The sequence below is a fragment of the Buceros rhinoceros genome, unplaced genomic scaffold (genome assembly GCF_000710305.1).
Source record: "Buceros rhinoceros silvestris isolate BGI_N320 unplaced genomic scaffold, ASM71030v1 scaffold14425, whole genome shotgun sequence".
Lineage (NCBI taxonomy): Eukaryota > Metazoa > Chordata > Aves > Bucerotiformes > Bucerotidae > Buceros > Buceros rhinoceros.
Window position 1 is genome coordinate 38,034 of NW_010412379.1, and position 13,567 is coordinate 51,600.

Here is a 13,567-nt window from a genome sequence, read left to right on the forward strand (position 1 = left end):
CGCTGCTGTAAACATAGCCAGCATTTCCTTCTTCTGCCAAGCCACGTTTGATTTTTAAATGTTTTAAATTAATGGAAATTTATCATAGAGCTCCTAAAATAAAGCTACCATTCTGTAGGTGGTATCTGCTTTTAACCACTGTCTTTCCGCTAATCTTTAAGTAAAAAATTATTCATAGTTAAGCCATTGGTGCATATACGTTGGGCACGCGCATGTGTGTGTATACATGAGCTCAGTGTATATGCACAAGCATAATACATGTTTGTCTTAGTTTTCAAACAATTTTATTTTCTTTTCAGTGGGATGCCATAACAGAAATGGATGAACACAATCGCCCCATTCATACCTACCAGGTATGTAATGTGATGGAACCAAACCAAAACAACTGGCTTCAGACTAACTGGATCTCCCGTGATGCTGCACAGAAAATTTATGTGGAAATGAAGTTTACCCTGAGGGACTGCAACAGTATTCCATGGGTACTGGGCACCTGCAAGGAAACTTTCAATCTCTACTACCTGGAGTCAGATGAGTCTCATGGAGTAAAATTCAAGCCAAACCAGTACACTAAAATTGATACTATTGCAGCTGATGAAAGCTTTACCCAGATGGACTTGGGTGACCGCATTCTTAAACTCAACACAGAAGTTCGTGAGGTTGGGCCAATAAACAAGAAAGGATTTTATCTTGCTTTTCAGGACATTGGAGCATGCATTGCTTTGGTTTCAGTCCGTGTTTATTACAAAAAGTGCCCTTTCACAGTCCGTAATTTAGCTATGTTTCCTGATACTATTCCAAGGGTTGATTCTTCCTCTTTGGTGGAAGTGCGGGGCTCCTGTGTGAAGAGTGCTGAGGAACGTGATACTCCAAAATTATATTGTGGAGCAGATGGGGATTGGCTTGTGCCTCTAGGACGATGCATCTGCAGTGTAGGATATGAAGAAGTGGATGGCTCCTGCCATGGTAAGAAAACATTTTTTGGTTGGCTTTTTATTAAAAAAAAAAATCTTATGATGTCATGTGCACAGCAAATAGCTTATTGTATATTGGAAATACGGGATCACATTTTCAAGTAATGCCTCTTGACCAGAAATAAGCAAGGTTATTTGAAATCATGATATTGTGGATATCTACAAAAATATTTAGTTACTAAAGATGAGCTTCCTTTTGTCTAACTGTAGGTCCCCACAATGCGCATGTGTATAGATCAGCTAGTCACCTTGACTCATGTAGTTACTGGAGATAAGTGCATGCTTTGGAGCAGGATTCCTATACCACGTTTTAGGTATCTATCGCAGGATATGATGAGCAATGACTGAAAAAACCCCAAATCTCTTTCTTCCTCCATATGCCTAAAAAGGGAATCTAGTCAATTAACTCGGACTTGAATCTTCCTGTAAGCACATAAAGACAGAGGAGATGAGAGAACATCCTTATTCATGCTTCTGCAAAACAAAGGGTTTTAAATGCTTCCATGGATAACATGCATGTTAACATAGTAGAAAATCAGTAGGTATCAAGTTTAAAATGTTTGAAGCCCTATTCAAAAGTTAGCGCAAAAGGTTACAATCAAACATGCTCAAAATGGTTTCATCACAATATATAAGTAACGCTTTATATCTAGTTCTGTTTTCTCACAGAGACTAATGCGCGTATGTAGTAATACAGATTATGAAGCAGGTGTCAGTACATCAGTTAGTTGCTGAATGTTGTTTGCCGCCTTCTTGTAACTTAAGAATTGTCTGTCTGAGGGTAGCTGTGGTTGGTAAATTCTCTTCAAAAATTGTGCGGAGACCGCACTCTCTGCTGGTACGTATAGAACAACACAGCACTGCACCTCATCACTGTGACAAGAGAATTAACGACATTTCAAATCAAAGTTTCAACGTGGAGGTGACTACAAAGGGAAATGTTTTTTCCTTATCAGCCCCTCACTTTCACGGGTAGGACAGTGAACACATGCAGGAGCAAAAAACACGTCTTCCACACAATCCAAGTGTTGCTGTGGTTCATTAACCCTTCCTCTGCCACTCTTGAAAGAGTGGTTGCACTTGTCTAACTTTGTGATAACCGGATTTCATGGACAAATGGAAAAACTCAGATTACTTCAACTTTTGTTCTGTTTAGAACATGAATACATTGCTCAAACTTTCTAAATGCTGTGATATACTTGAGTAAAGCCCAGGACTCTGACCTTTTGAGATTACTATCCTTGGAGAATGTGCATGTTGAGACTTATTTTCCACCTGCCAGGACTGCTGGATAGGTGACGCTTAATCATAAAAGGCGTGCATCTTTTCATACTGCAGTTTCTTAATAGTTAGTTGTTTTCTTAGCTTCAGAAAGAGCTAAGGATACATGTACTTTGTATGTTCTCTTCTACTGTACGTAACAGTTTCACAATGACTTGAGAATAAGGCACTTTTTCTGCAGTAATGAATTGTAGAGAAAGCCTCAGTAGCCACTGAAAAGCCAATCTGCTTTGGTTCAACATTTGCTTTGTAGCAAGAAGGAAGAGTCCCTATCCATAAATTACAGAAGTGACATTGCTCAAATATTTTGCTGAAGAGCTCCTCAAATTTGATGGTATTAGGCAAGCTAATAATAAGTTGCACAGCAACCTTGGATAATATAGTGCATTAAAAGCTCACTATGCATTGTAATCAGAAAATGAAATTCACTTCATTGTCTAATCTTGCTTCCATTAATTATCAAAATATATTCATTGAAAAGATACAATTTTGACATTGCCATTACTGGAAGCAAGTATAATTTTCTACAAAAGGTCAGAGGGTTTCTTTCTTAATGGGATAAGGATTTTCTTGAAGACGTTAACACTCAATGAATTTCTGTCCATTATGTGAGTGAGTCATACTCAAGAACTGTACATGATCAATATAACCAGCAACCAAAGCCCACAAAAAATGTCAGAAAACTTTTCTACTATGCATTTATTCTGCTTGTTTATTCAGTTGGTAGTCCAGTCTGCTGCTGAACAGGTACCTCCTAAATGAAAGGGATGACCCAAAGCTAATGAATGTTTGCATATTCTTATCTATTTGACTTAAAGAGTAACAACATACTTAATTTTAGAAAATTATAAGGTAATCGAGCTTCCATATTTGTTTTGAAATAATTTTCATGGGTGTCTGATGTTGTCCATTTAGTCCTCTTCAGTGTATTTTAATATTAGTACTACTTTTTCTAAGTAAGTTTGTCTTCCATTTCTTCATTAATATCATGCGTAAGGCAAGCCCAAATGTATAAGATACTTCCAGAACTAAAGAACGGCAACTGGAATTTCACTTGTGCCCACTCTGCAGCTCTTACGCTTAAACCATGAATTGAAAGTGTTACTGTCAGGATGGCCACATTCCCCTTTGTACCGAAGCAGTTGGTGGAGATGCATGCTCAGGCAGCTGGGAATGCGTTTTTACAACGTGATTGTTCAGAGCATTTTGAACTGAACAGAGATCACTGTCTATGCTGATGGCAATCTTTCAGACAGCCATAGTGTAGTGTTTTGAGACTGCTTCTAGGCTGGGGCACAAACTGGGAAATTCAGAGTTTAAAAGATTTGTCATTTGTCAATACATCCTGAACTAACTCCTTCATACCCATTAAATCGCAAAATACCTGAACATTACTGACTTTCTAAGGGAGATGTTGTAAAATTTTCATTTAGCTTGTTTTCATAGAAGCAGGAGGAGGGGGTGGGATGGGTGGGTGAGAGGAAAAGCCACCACATCTTAGTTTGCTAAGAAGACCTGGGATGTCTTCTAGGTCCTTCCTCCTAATCCCACCCTGAAGTCCTTTTGTCCCTCCCATTCCACTGCTGGAGTTACAAGTCTGAATCTTGGAAGTATTTGGTGCCATTCTGTTAGTGCTTCTTATAGACATATGCTGTGACATAATCAAAACTCGTAACTATTTCTTTCTTTATTTTGAAAATTATTTTCATACTTATAATTCTGTATTTTGAAATTTGTTCTGGCAAGTAACTGGTTGGTGGGCAATGCTTACTAACACTTGAATATTTTTGCCTCCTTGCAAATCATTTTAGTTATGCACCAGTGCGTGGATCAGTGGGGAATAGTAAGTTCTTCATGGCAAATATGGCCTATCTGTCACAGAACTGAAAAAGTAAATTTCTGGTTTGATATTTGTGGAGTTATGCTCTCTTCATTCAGGAAGTACTAGACGGCCCAAGGAATGATACTCCATCATTGCTCACAGTTTCACAAAGCAGCAAGAATGGGAATAAAAAAAGTCATTTAACAGTTTTACCACTGCTGTTAAAATCATAGGAAAGCAAGTAAAGTAGATTTTGGCAGTTGAAAATAACCTAAGTGGCAACATTTCAGTTATTTCAGTATGTGTCTGCTTTATGTGCATCTCTCTTCATCTGTGAATCTATGAGTACTCCCTATCCGTTTAATGTGCTTTAAAAGCGTCATTTCAGAGTGAAAGTGCCTGAGAAGAATTCACAGCTGGATTAAAATATTCATACTTATTAAATATATACCACAATGTGTCTAGAACAGTTCAGAGGCATATTGATAGAGAATTTTTCATTAATTCGGAGACGGTGTTCCTTTCCTGAAGTCAGTGGGGAAAAAGTCACATTGATTGCTAGACGTTCACAGTTATTTCTGTCAGAGACACTTCTTAATGGCACAACCTGAAAATATAACATCTTCTCTGAATTGATTGTGTAAACAATCTGTTGCTCTTTGATTTGAATATGCTTTCAAGAATATTTTCCTCAGAATCCTGAAATAACAGCATCGTTCACATATTCTGTTTCTTTAGGCATTAATAAACAAGTTAGTACCAATAATTTGTCAAGGCTAGACATAAATGGCTCTAATATGTAGTGCTTGCTTTGCTAAATCATTGATACCATCCCCATTCATAAGTCATAGCATAGGAGGAGGTGCTGCATAGGATTCTAATAAACATCCATTAAAAGAAACAAGTTCAGTGCCGTATCTTCTGTGAATGTCAGTCCAAGACTTGTGCGAAATTTAACAAACGTATAATATATACTGGCCATATCAGCGGCTTGGGTGAATTTTTTTTTTTTTCCCACAGGAAGAAACAGTCATAACAAAGGTCACTATATAAACTTAATTACAAAAGTTCAGTTATTTTGGGGTTTGATACAGTAATGATTATGTGACTGTGAACTGGAGTCTGATTCTTTAATTTTTCATTAAATCATCTAAATTACTCAAGGTTAGCAATTAATTGCAGAGAAAAATTCAATTATATATAGTAAATACTAATTATTATAGTAATTTCAGAATTTATTTTAGTCTTAACCAATCAAACACAATGCAGAATTGTATTTTAACTATAAAAAGTTGATTGTTCTTGAGGAATATTCTCGGGAATGCCCCACCACCCAGAGGATGTTGTGTGGTATGCTTGGAGAAATTTTTAAAATGTAAAACAGCAGGCATTGACAGACTCACTTGGTTAATTCAAATTAAAACAAATACGCTAAGAAGTGGGAATGTAAAGTTCAAATTCTTTGACCTTGAGCTGACTAAACAACACTTCTAGGGACTAATGCCTGAACACGTTGAGCGCATTTGTTTAACTAACAATCAGTTCTTCCTGTTATTTGAATTTGTGGTAATGTTTCAGTATTAGTATTCTACCTTGGCAACCTATCTCCGGACATTTCATCTGATTCAATTAGAAAATATTTAATTTGGCAAATATTAACTAACCCCATTGTGGCGATATGCCCCCAATATGCGGCGAGCTCGCGAGCTGGAGTGGGACGAATCACCCGAACGCCAATGTGGTGTGTAGTGAGACCCGTTTATTGTTTACAATGCTTCTCTATTTATAGACAATAGATTCTTGCTCACATGACTGGTTACATAGTGATTGGACATGTTCTTTGTCACTCAGCATGCATCTCTTAAGGCACTATGATTGGATAGAGGGGTTAGTTCACGCGCAGTTTCTGATCGGTTAGTGTTAATCAAGCAGAGGCTAGTTATAGATACAGTTTCTCACTTGATGGTGTTGCAGCTGGGTTTTGGCTGCTAAGTTTCCCAGAGAGAGTAGCATATTTTTTACGGTTCTAATTTCTGCTAGAAAGATACCAACACCCATCTTCATACTGTAGTATGTCTGTTACTGGGAAGCCAAGAGATTAATATTGCAGTCATGTTTTAGTTGCTTGAAAGCAGGTGAAGGAAAAATCGTGTGTGTGTGTGTTGGAATGGCAATTTCCTTGTAGTTACAGAGATACTATATTGTGTAAGGCTTCTTTAAGTTTTTCTCCCAAGTATTTATTTACTCATGAGATCTACTTTTCCTTGCCAGCACATAGGTTCTGAGGGAATATCTGTAAAGGAAAAGCATTTGGACTACAAAAAAAGGGACAAAATAAGATTACATTTCAATTTGGAAGACTGCAAATTATCTTTTTAAAAGAAAATCTTCCCACCACAGAGAGTTCCTCCTGCAGCTGGGCTGGGACAGTTCTCTTGCACTGGAATTGGATCCATATGACAAGGGGTGCAATTCCCTGCCAACTCTTTTGGAGAGCCAGAGATGGGAATTTGTCAGAGGCTGAGTGCCTGGAGGACTGAAAAGATCTGCTGACTGCTCTTTCTGTGTTGTGGAATGAGACAGGTGCAGAAGGTCCTGGGACTTCATGAAGCACCATGGTTTCATTAGCTGATACCATCTGTCTCCTAGGCCACTGCAGATGATTTTTTTGCAGATGAAACTTGCTTCAATGATCTGAAGTATCTTTTCCCTTTCAAAATATTGGGCAGACACGTAGTAAGAATAATACAAACTTACAAGTTTAAATAAAAAATAAATTCTAATTGAAGTTTCTTTTTTCCCTAAAATTGAAGCCTTTCCATTTCCTCCTTTTGATTTCCATTTCCTCCTTCCAACCAAAATCTCACAGTGAGCCTGCTTCAAAGGTAGTCATTGCAGCGTGCACGTGCAGCAACATTTTGCAGAAACCAGTGTCAATTTGCAAAAGAGCAAGAGGCGAGGTAGGTGGGACCCTGCATAGAGGTAACACCAGAGGTGGTGTGAAGAAGGTTAGGAGTGATTAGGTATGGTGATATGCCCGTCACCATCAGCTCCGTGGTTATTCTTCACTATCCTATGGTTCCTCCGCACTATTACACGGTGCGTTTTGTTGTAGCAGGTACTCACTGATAACATCCCATAGAGCAGGGAAGACAGGAAGGCTACAAAATTCACTGACTTCTTTCCCGTTCTTAAGTGTCAGAGATGGTGGTTCTATTTTGCAATCTTCTCTGTGCTGATCTCTTATGGAGATAATTAAAATATTTTTTTAAATAGTATCTGTGATTTATTGTCCGATTAAAAAAATTAGTGAGTATTTGCATTATTTTTTAACGAAAGCAGCCATATAACTTATTGGCATTTATTGCAAATTCCTAAATAAGAAAGTGCTCTGGAAGGAGTTCACACTTTTTTACTGTGCTTAAGAAATGATGGATTATTTTACATAATTTGTGAGTGAAGAGTTTTGGATTTCACCATTTTCAGTGGTGGTACTTAAGACCTTTATGATTATTAGTGATATGTATTTTCTACTGGAGAACCTACTCTTTAGCCTGTGTAAGGCTACATAACATCTGTGAACACTGTATATTTTAACTTGAATTCTGTATATTGATAAAATGACATTGTGATTTGTCAATTTGTTTCCAAATTCAGTTTTTAGGTTGAACCACTAAATAGATGTTTTTAGAACAACCCAAATGCATGAAAAAAATAACAATTCTGGATAATAGCAGTTTTCTAGGTAAAGGTATAGAAAAGCAATTGATAATCACTTGTTTAAATCTTCTGAATGTTCTTAACCACATAAGACTGCTAGCATACTGCAACAAAAATTGAACTTGATCAAGAACTGTATGCATTACAAAAAATAGTATAAACTTACAGCAGGTTAAAATTCAAAAATTACTGTCTGTTGCAGAGGGATGTTTTGGAGGTTACTGGTAGCACTTTTATGTTCACACGTACTGTTTCTAAATCCTACGTGCCAGGTAATGTGCCAAGCTATTTCATACTGTATCTATCTCATTTGCTCTGTACTTTTTCTACTTGCACATAGAGAACCCTTTTGTCCTTAAGGCTTTTAATTAGTGTGAATTAAAAATAACATTGCCAAGCTGAAGTAGGAGGAAAATGGTGTGTGGTGGATCATGTGAAATGAATGTGATATTATTTGCTATCAGAAAGATGAATTTTTAGTGAGTTCGACCCGTCTGAGATCTGACTTCTCTGGATTTAGTCACTTTGCCTTTTTTTCTCAATGCTTTTAGATTGGTTCGACAGCTTTTACGTTTCTTTAAAAGTACATGTTTGTGCCCTTTCTTACGTACTGGGTACCAGGCTAGCTCCTGCAAAGCTTTTGAAGATACTAATTTTTTTTGGTTTGGGGTTAATTAGTTTTGTTTGGTTGTTTTTTCTTTTCTAGTTGTAGCGTTTTGATATCTTTGTTTCGCTATCTTTAAAATTGAGGCTATTCCTTAAGTTTGTTTGTGGGTTTCTTTACTGCAACAAAACGTTAAGAATTAAGTAACTAACTAAGGGCACGTGTCTTCAATGTCGCCCGAATGACAGCCAGAAAAATCTCCATACCATACACATTCATGTTGTAGCTCACACCCAGCCCTTTTTACTTAATCTACAGCCATCTGTGCATTTGTTGAGCTGGAGAAGTCGTAACACAAAGATTTGATAAAACAGCTGGAAAGAGATGCTATTTCAGAAATGAGGATTTAAAAAACAAGCAATAAACTTTTTATTTGATTTTATGTGGCAAAGAAACTACACTGATCTTAAATGAACACAGGTTGCTTGCACACTCTTGTCATACCATACTGACTCATCTTGCATTTTTTTGAGCAAATAAGGAACCTTACAATAGCCACTATAACCTGATTTCCAGAATATTTTGCTGTAAAAATTAAAGCCTTGATTTTATGCATATATAAAAAAATGTTATGCATATATAAGAAACTTGCTGTTTGCAAACTGAATTAATCCTAGGAAAATACTGTTTTCACTTTGATACTGAAACAGTATTTGGTGTGAAATCTCCCTTGACAGTGGAACAAGGAAGCCAGCTAAGTCTAAATAACATGCTGTTTTCTGTTTGTATACATAGACAGGAAGTTTCAGAAGCAAAAACATGATGGTTACTCAGATGTGTCTCGCTTCAGGTTTTGTGTTAGTGTATACTGTCAGATATTCATCCTACCAGCTATCGTTGATAAACAGTTGACGAAAATTGTCAAAAGGTCTCCAGTGATTGATTTTGTTATTGTTGTTATGTATGACTTGGTAATGTAGCTGCATGATTTGACTTAGCATCAGCTCATGGTAAATTACAATTGTTTGTTCTTCCTCTGATGGAAGAAGTACACTCCAGTGGTGTTCAAATGCAAAACTTGTAATACTGCTAGAAACAAGTTGTTTAGGTTTTATAAAATGCACATTTAGTTGCAAATGTATTTGTATATCTATTCAACTGTATATAGAATAAGTACATTAGAAAACTTTATTATTTTGTTCCTTGCTATGCAGATTTCTCAGATGCTTTGGTATCTTCTGCTACCCCCATGCCATGCATTAGGCTCACGTGTGGCACATGTCACCATTTTGAAGAGTTGGCAGTGGGGCTGTGCCCTAGGATTGCACCACAGGGAATAAAAACAGTTTAGGGCCACAGAATCTCATGCTATAGCTGTGAAGGGGCTGGCGCATATAGCCTAGGAGCTTGCAAGGGATTCTTGTGCTGTGCTACATGTGTGAGGTGCCAGAGTTAGAAAAAAAGACTAAGTTTGTAGGTTTCATTTACAATTTTTTCATAAAACTGTGAATAGATGGATTTCCCTATGTATGATAAGATGCTGTCTTCCAACAATAACAGTATAGTCATAACTGAATTCCTGGTCAAGCCTTATACTTGGCTTGCCTGTCCCAAAATAAACTTTCAATGAAATCTGGTATTAACAAGTTCAAAGATGTTTATTTGTCAGAAGTAAACAGCTGCATGCCAGCATACAAGTTCCTCTCGTACTAGTAAAAATGGGAATGACAGAAAAACTGACAGGTTGGGTGCTACAGTATGGCAAGAGGTGAGGAAGGAAGGCACTAACCCTGCGTTACTGTCCTGTGTTTATCACTGTAATGGAATTTAGCCTCAAAACATGTCGTGTCCCAGAGAGACTAACAGAAATGGTGCCACTTTGTTTTGGGGTGATACAGCTTTTTCTTGCTTGCATGTAATTTATTTTTCTTCTTCTAGGAGCCATTAGCTAAAGCTTAAGCTCAAACATTCCAGATTAATTTGACTTGGAAAATGTTTATAGTACTTTACACATGATTAATCTTAACTGTTTTAGCACTCACATATATTGGATGTAGGCAAGTTTTGCTTGAGTGAAAACCTTGGTCTGCTGTATTTAATGGATGTAGAAGTTCAGCTTTAGTTCCTTGTATCTTGTTACAGCTGGAGGAGGCTTTCTTCCAGCTAGAAGAGAAGTGTGATGGGGTTATGGTTGTATATATTCTCCTCAGTATGTGGGTTTTCTCAACATGCTGAAAAATGTACATCTTTATGAGTTCTGACGAGGTCTTTTGAGACGAGCACATGAGAGTAAAACCATGATGGTTTACTTATAAAGAGCTAATAATACTTTTTGAATACAAAACGCCTTGTGTTAGGCATTGAATTCACTGAAAGTTGCAAAAAAGAAATACTTTGTGAGGAAGCTGTGTTATACAAACTTGGCCACAAATTGGACAAAAGAACTCTTTGTGTGTACAGCACAATTATGTAAAAATAATGTCTTAAGGACTTCCATAACTATGTGTTGCAGTAAAGTAGCAGGTCTGGTATGATAAGGGTTTCATGTATTTCTCTGTGGAAACTCAGTTTCTAGAATGTTTGTTGATCATTGACTTTTCATGGTGGAGCCCTGAATAATAAATATAAGCTAAGAAAAGATTGTAGTCAGGGTGCTCAGTGCAAGTTTCCAAGTTTTTACACTGTGGATTTTTTTTAAAAATGAGACAAAATTTCAGTTAAATCTTAACACTTTATATAAGTATGCATACATATATAATGTTTAGAGAATTCTGGCTCAGAAATTCTCAGAATCCAGAAATTATATTATTTTTTTAAAGGATAATTTTTCTCATGCTGCTGTTGAGCACAAGCACTTAAATCTATGGTTTGAAATAATTGAAACATTTCAGAATATCACTATTATTTCAATATAGATGATGTCCCTTTGAGAACTCATAAAATGGAGCTCCAAAATATGAAAATAATCACCAGTACTTCCTCCAAGTCAGGTTATTAATCAGTAACACATTCACAAATACACTATAAAGCACATTCTCTAATGGAACTGTTCCCGTAGAGGTTTCCCATCGTTTTATTCAGTCACTTATTACAGCATTTGTGTTGAGAAATGTAATTTCAAAAGCAATCAATAAAGGGTTTCCTCTTGGATAGAGTAGCCTAGGAGTCAGAAGCAGAAGTAACTGTGCAAAGACATTTCTGACAAAAAGTTTGTCTCGAATACAAAATAACATGTTATGAGCATTTAAAACCTTGAACTATATTTGCTTTTTGTTACTCGCAGTAAGAACACAAGTGAGATGAGATTTGCTTTAGCCAAATAAAATTTCAAAAAACTTAAGGTTGCAAATAATATCAAAAGCAGTCATTTTACACAGCAAGATTGAAGTAGGCTATAAAGTCATTGTGAGTCATGGACTAACTTAGATTTCAAGAATGATGGTATTTTAAAGATTCTCAAATAACTCCCACCAAAATTTGTGTCATTTTAAAGACATTATTTGAGCAAAGCAGTTCGGAGGCTGCTCACAAGCTTAGTGGAAACGGAGCATAAAGCAAATGGAAGGAAAAAAAGAAGAATTAAAAAAAAAACAAACCAATTAAACTCCCATGGAAGTTAAGACGTCAGCTGCACAGATTTTTCTGTCCTCAGTAGTTTAAGTCAGGATTTGCACCATGGTACTTGATGAGGGACAAAAGTTTGACTGCGATCATGGCTCTTCCCTAAGGAAAACCACATCCCCAGCACTGTATCAACTCACGCTGTTGCTTGGGTGAAACGTGTCCTGGAGATGCTGCAGGCTCAGGGAGCAAGGGTTGTGCATTGGTCCCTGTCCTCTGTTGTGTGAGGAAAGCTCAATGCCTCCAGCTTGATGGACGTGCAAGTGACGGTCAGTTCTTTCTACTGCAACTTACAGCACTGAGCCTGCAGGTTTCAAGAGAAGTGATGAAGATGGATGCCTTTCAAGCTGCAGTGCTATTTGAACACTGTTGCAGGTCTCTCTGCAAGAAGAGAAGGTCAGTAATTGAAACCTCAACAGATCAGCTTCTGTATTACTTTTGGATGCCAAATTCTGAAAAGGAAACCAATTCTTTTGTGTCTGTAGTACCATAATGCTTTAGTGTCTTTAGTGCTTTACGGTCTTTTTTGGGGAGCTGAAAGGCCTCTTCTGGGATCTGTGCTGGGAAGGCAGCTTCAAGTCCTCACTTGCAGAACCATTTCGTATGTCATCTGGTGGTAATATAAAAAGGAAACGCAGCTGAACATCTGAGACAGTTTAGAGATGCTGTTCTATTTCTTTTTTTAAGTCCTTCCTCTGACATATCTGTGATAATCTTACAAAGGTGGTATTGCTGGTATTTGTTTTATTGCTTTTTTGCATTATTATTGTTGTTTTTGTTATTTACTTATCTACTCTGTAGAACATACCTGCATGCTTGGCATCTCAGTTCTCCTATGTGTGTACTCTGAATATGCTTATGCTTCTTCTACCAGTACTTCTGATTTACTCTTTTGGTCTTACTGCTCTTTCAGCATCAGTCTTGATGGTGTTTATGTGTATTGGGTTTGTGTGGCAAGGTTTTGGTAGCAGGGTGACTACAGGAATGCATTCTGTGAAAAGCCGCTGGAAGGTTTCCCCTTGTCGGTTAGAGCCAATACCAGCTGGCTCCAAGACAAACCAACCACTGGCCAAGGCCACAGGTGTTAGCACATCTGTGATAACATATTTAATAAGGGGGAAAAGTTACTGCACAAGAGCAATTTGTAGCTGGAGAGAGGAGTGAGAATATGTGAGAGAAACAACTCTGCACATATGAAGGTCAGGGAAGAAGGAGAGTGAGGAAGTGGTGAAGCAGGCTGTCTCCCTGCAGCCCGTGGAGGTTAACGATGGAGCATGTATCTACCTCACACTGGAGCGGGTGGGTGGTTCTGGTGGCAAGTTTGCATCTATATCCCCAAAGGTCTTGCTTTTATTCCTCTTTTAAGAAGAAAGTTTTCTGATAAGATTGTCAGTGTTAATTAAAAGATAAATACTACCAAAGATAAATAGAGCAAAAGAAATAGTCCACATGCTGATCAGTGAGTAAACTTAACTGTAGGATTTGAGAAGTCAAACTGAATACAGCGAATATGCTTTATTATGTGCGAAGTGTGTTTTCAGTATACCT

The 13,567-nt window shown here is 37.4% G+C and overlaps 1 protein-coding gene across 1 annotated transcript; it reads left to right on the forward strand.

Annotated features, from left to right (window-relative positions):
* Nucleotides 1–299: 299 nt before the first annotated feature.
* Nucleotides 300–10,357, forward strand: LOC104493659 (ephrin type-A receptor 6-like; the record flags this gene model as incomplete). Its single annotated transcript, XM_010136384.1, has 3 exons — nucleotides 300–981; nucleotides 9,194–9,369; nucleotides 10,337–10,357. Coding segments are annotated over 3 exons (879 nt in total), but the record flags the coding sequence as incomplete, so codon positions are not given.
* Nucleotides 10,358–13,567: the final 3,210 nt, after the last annotated feature.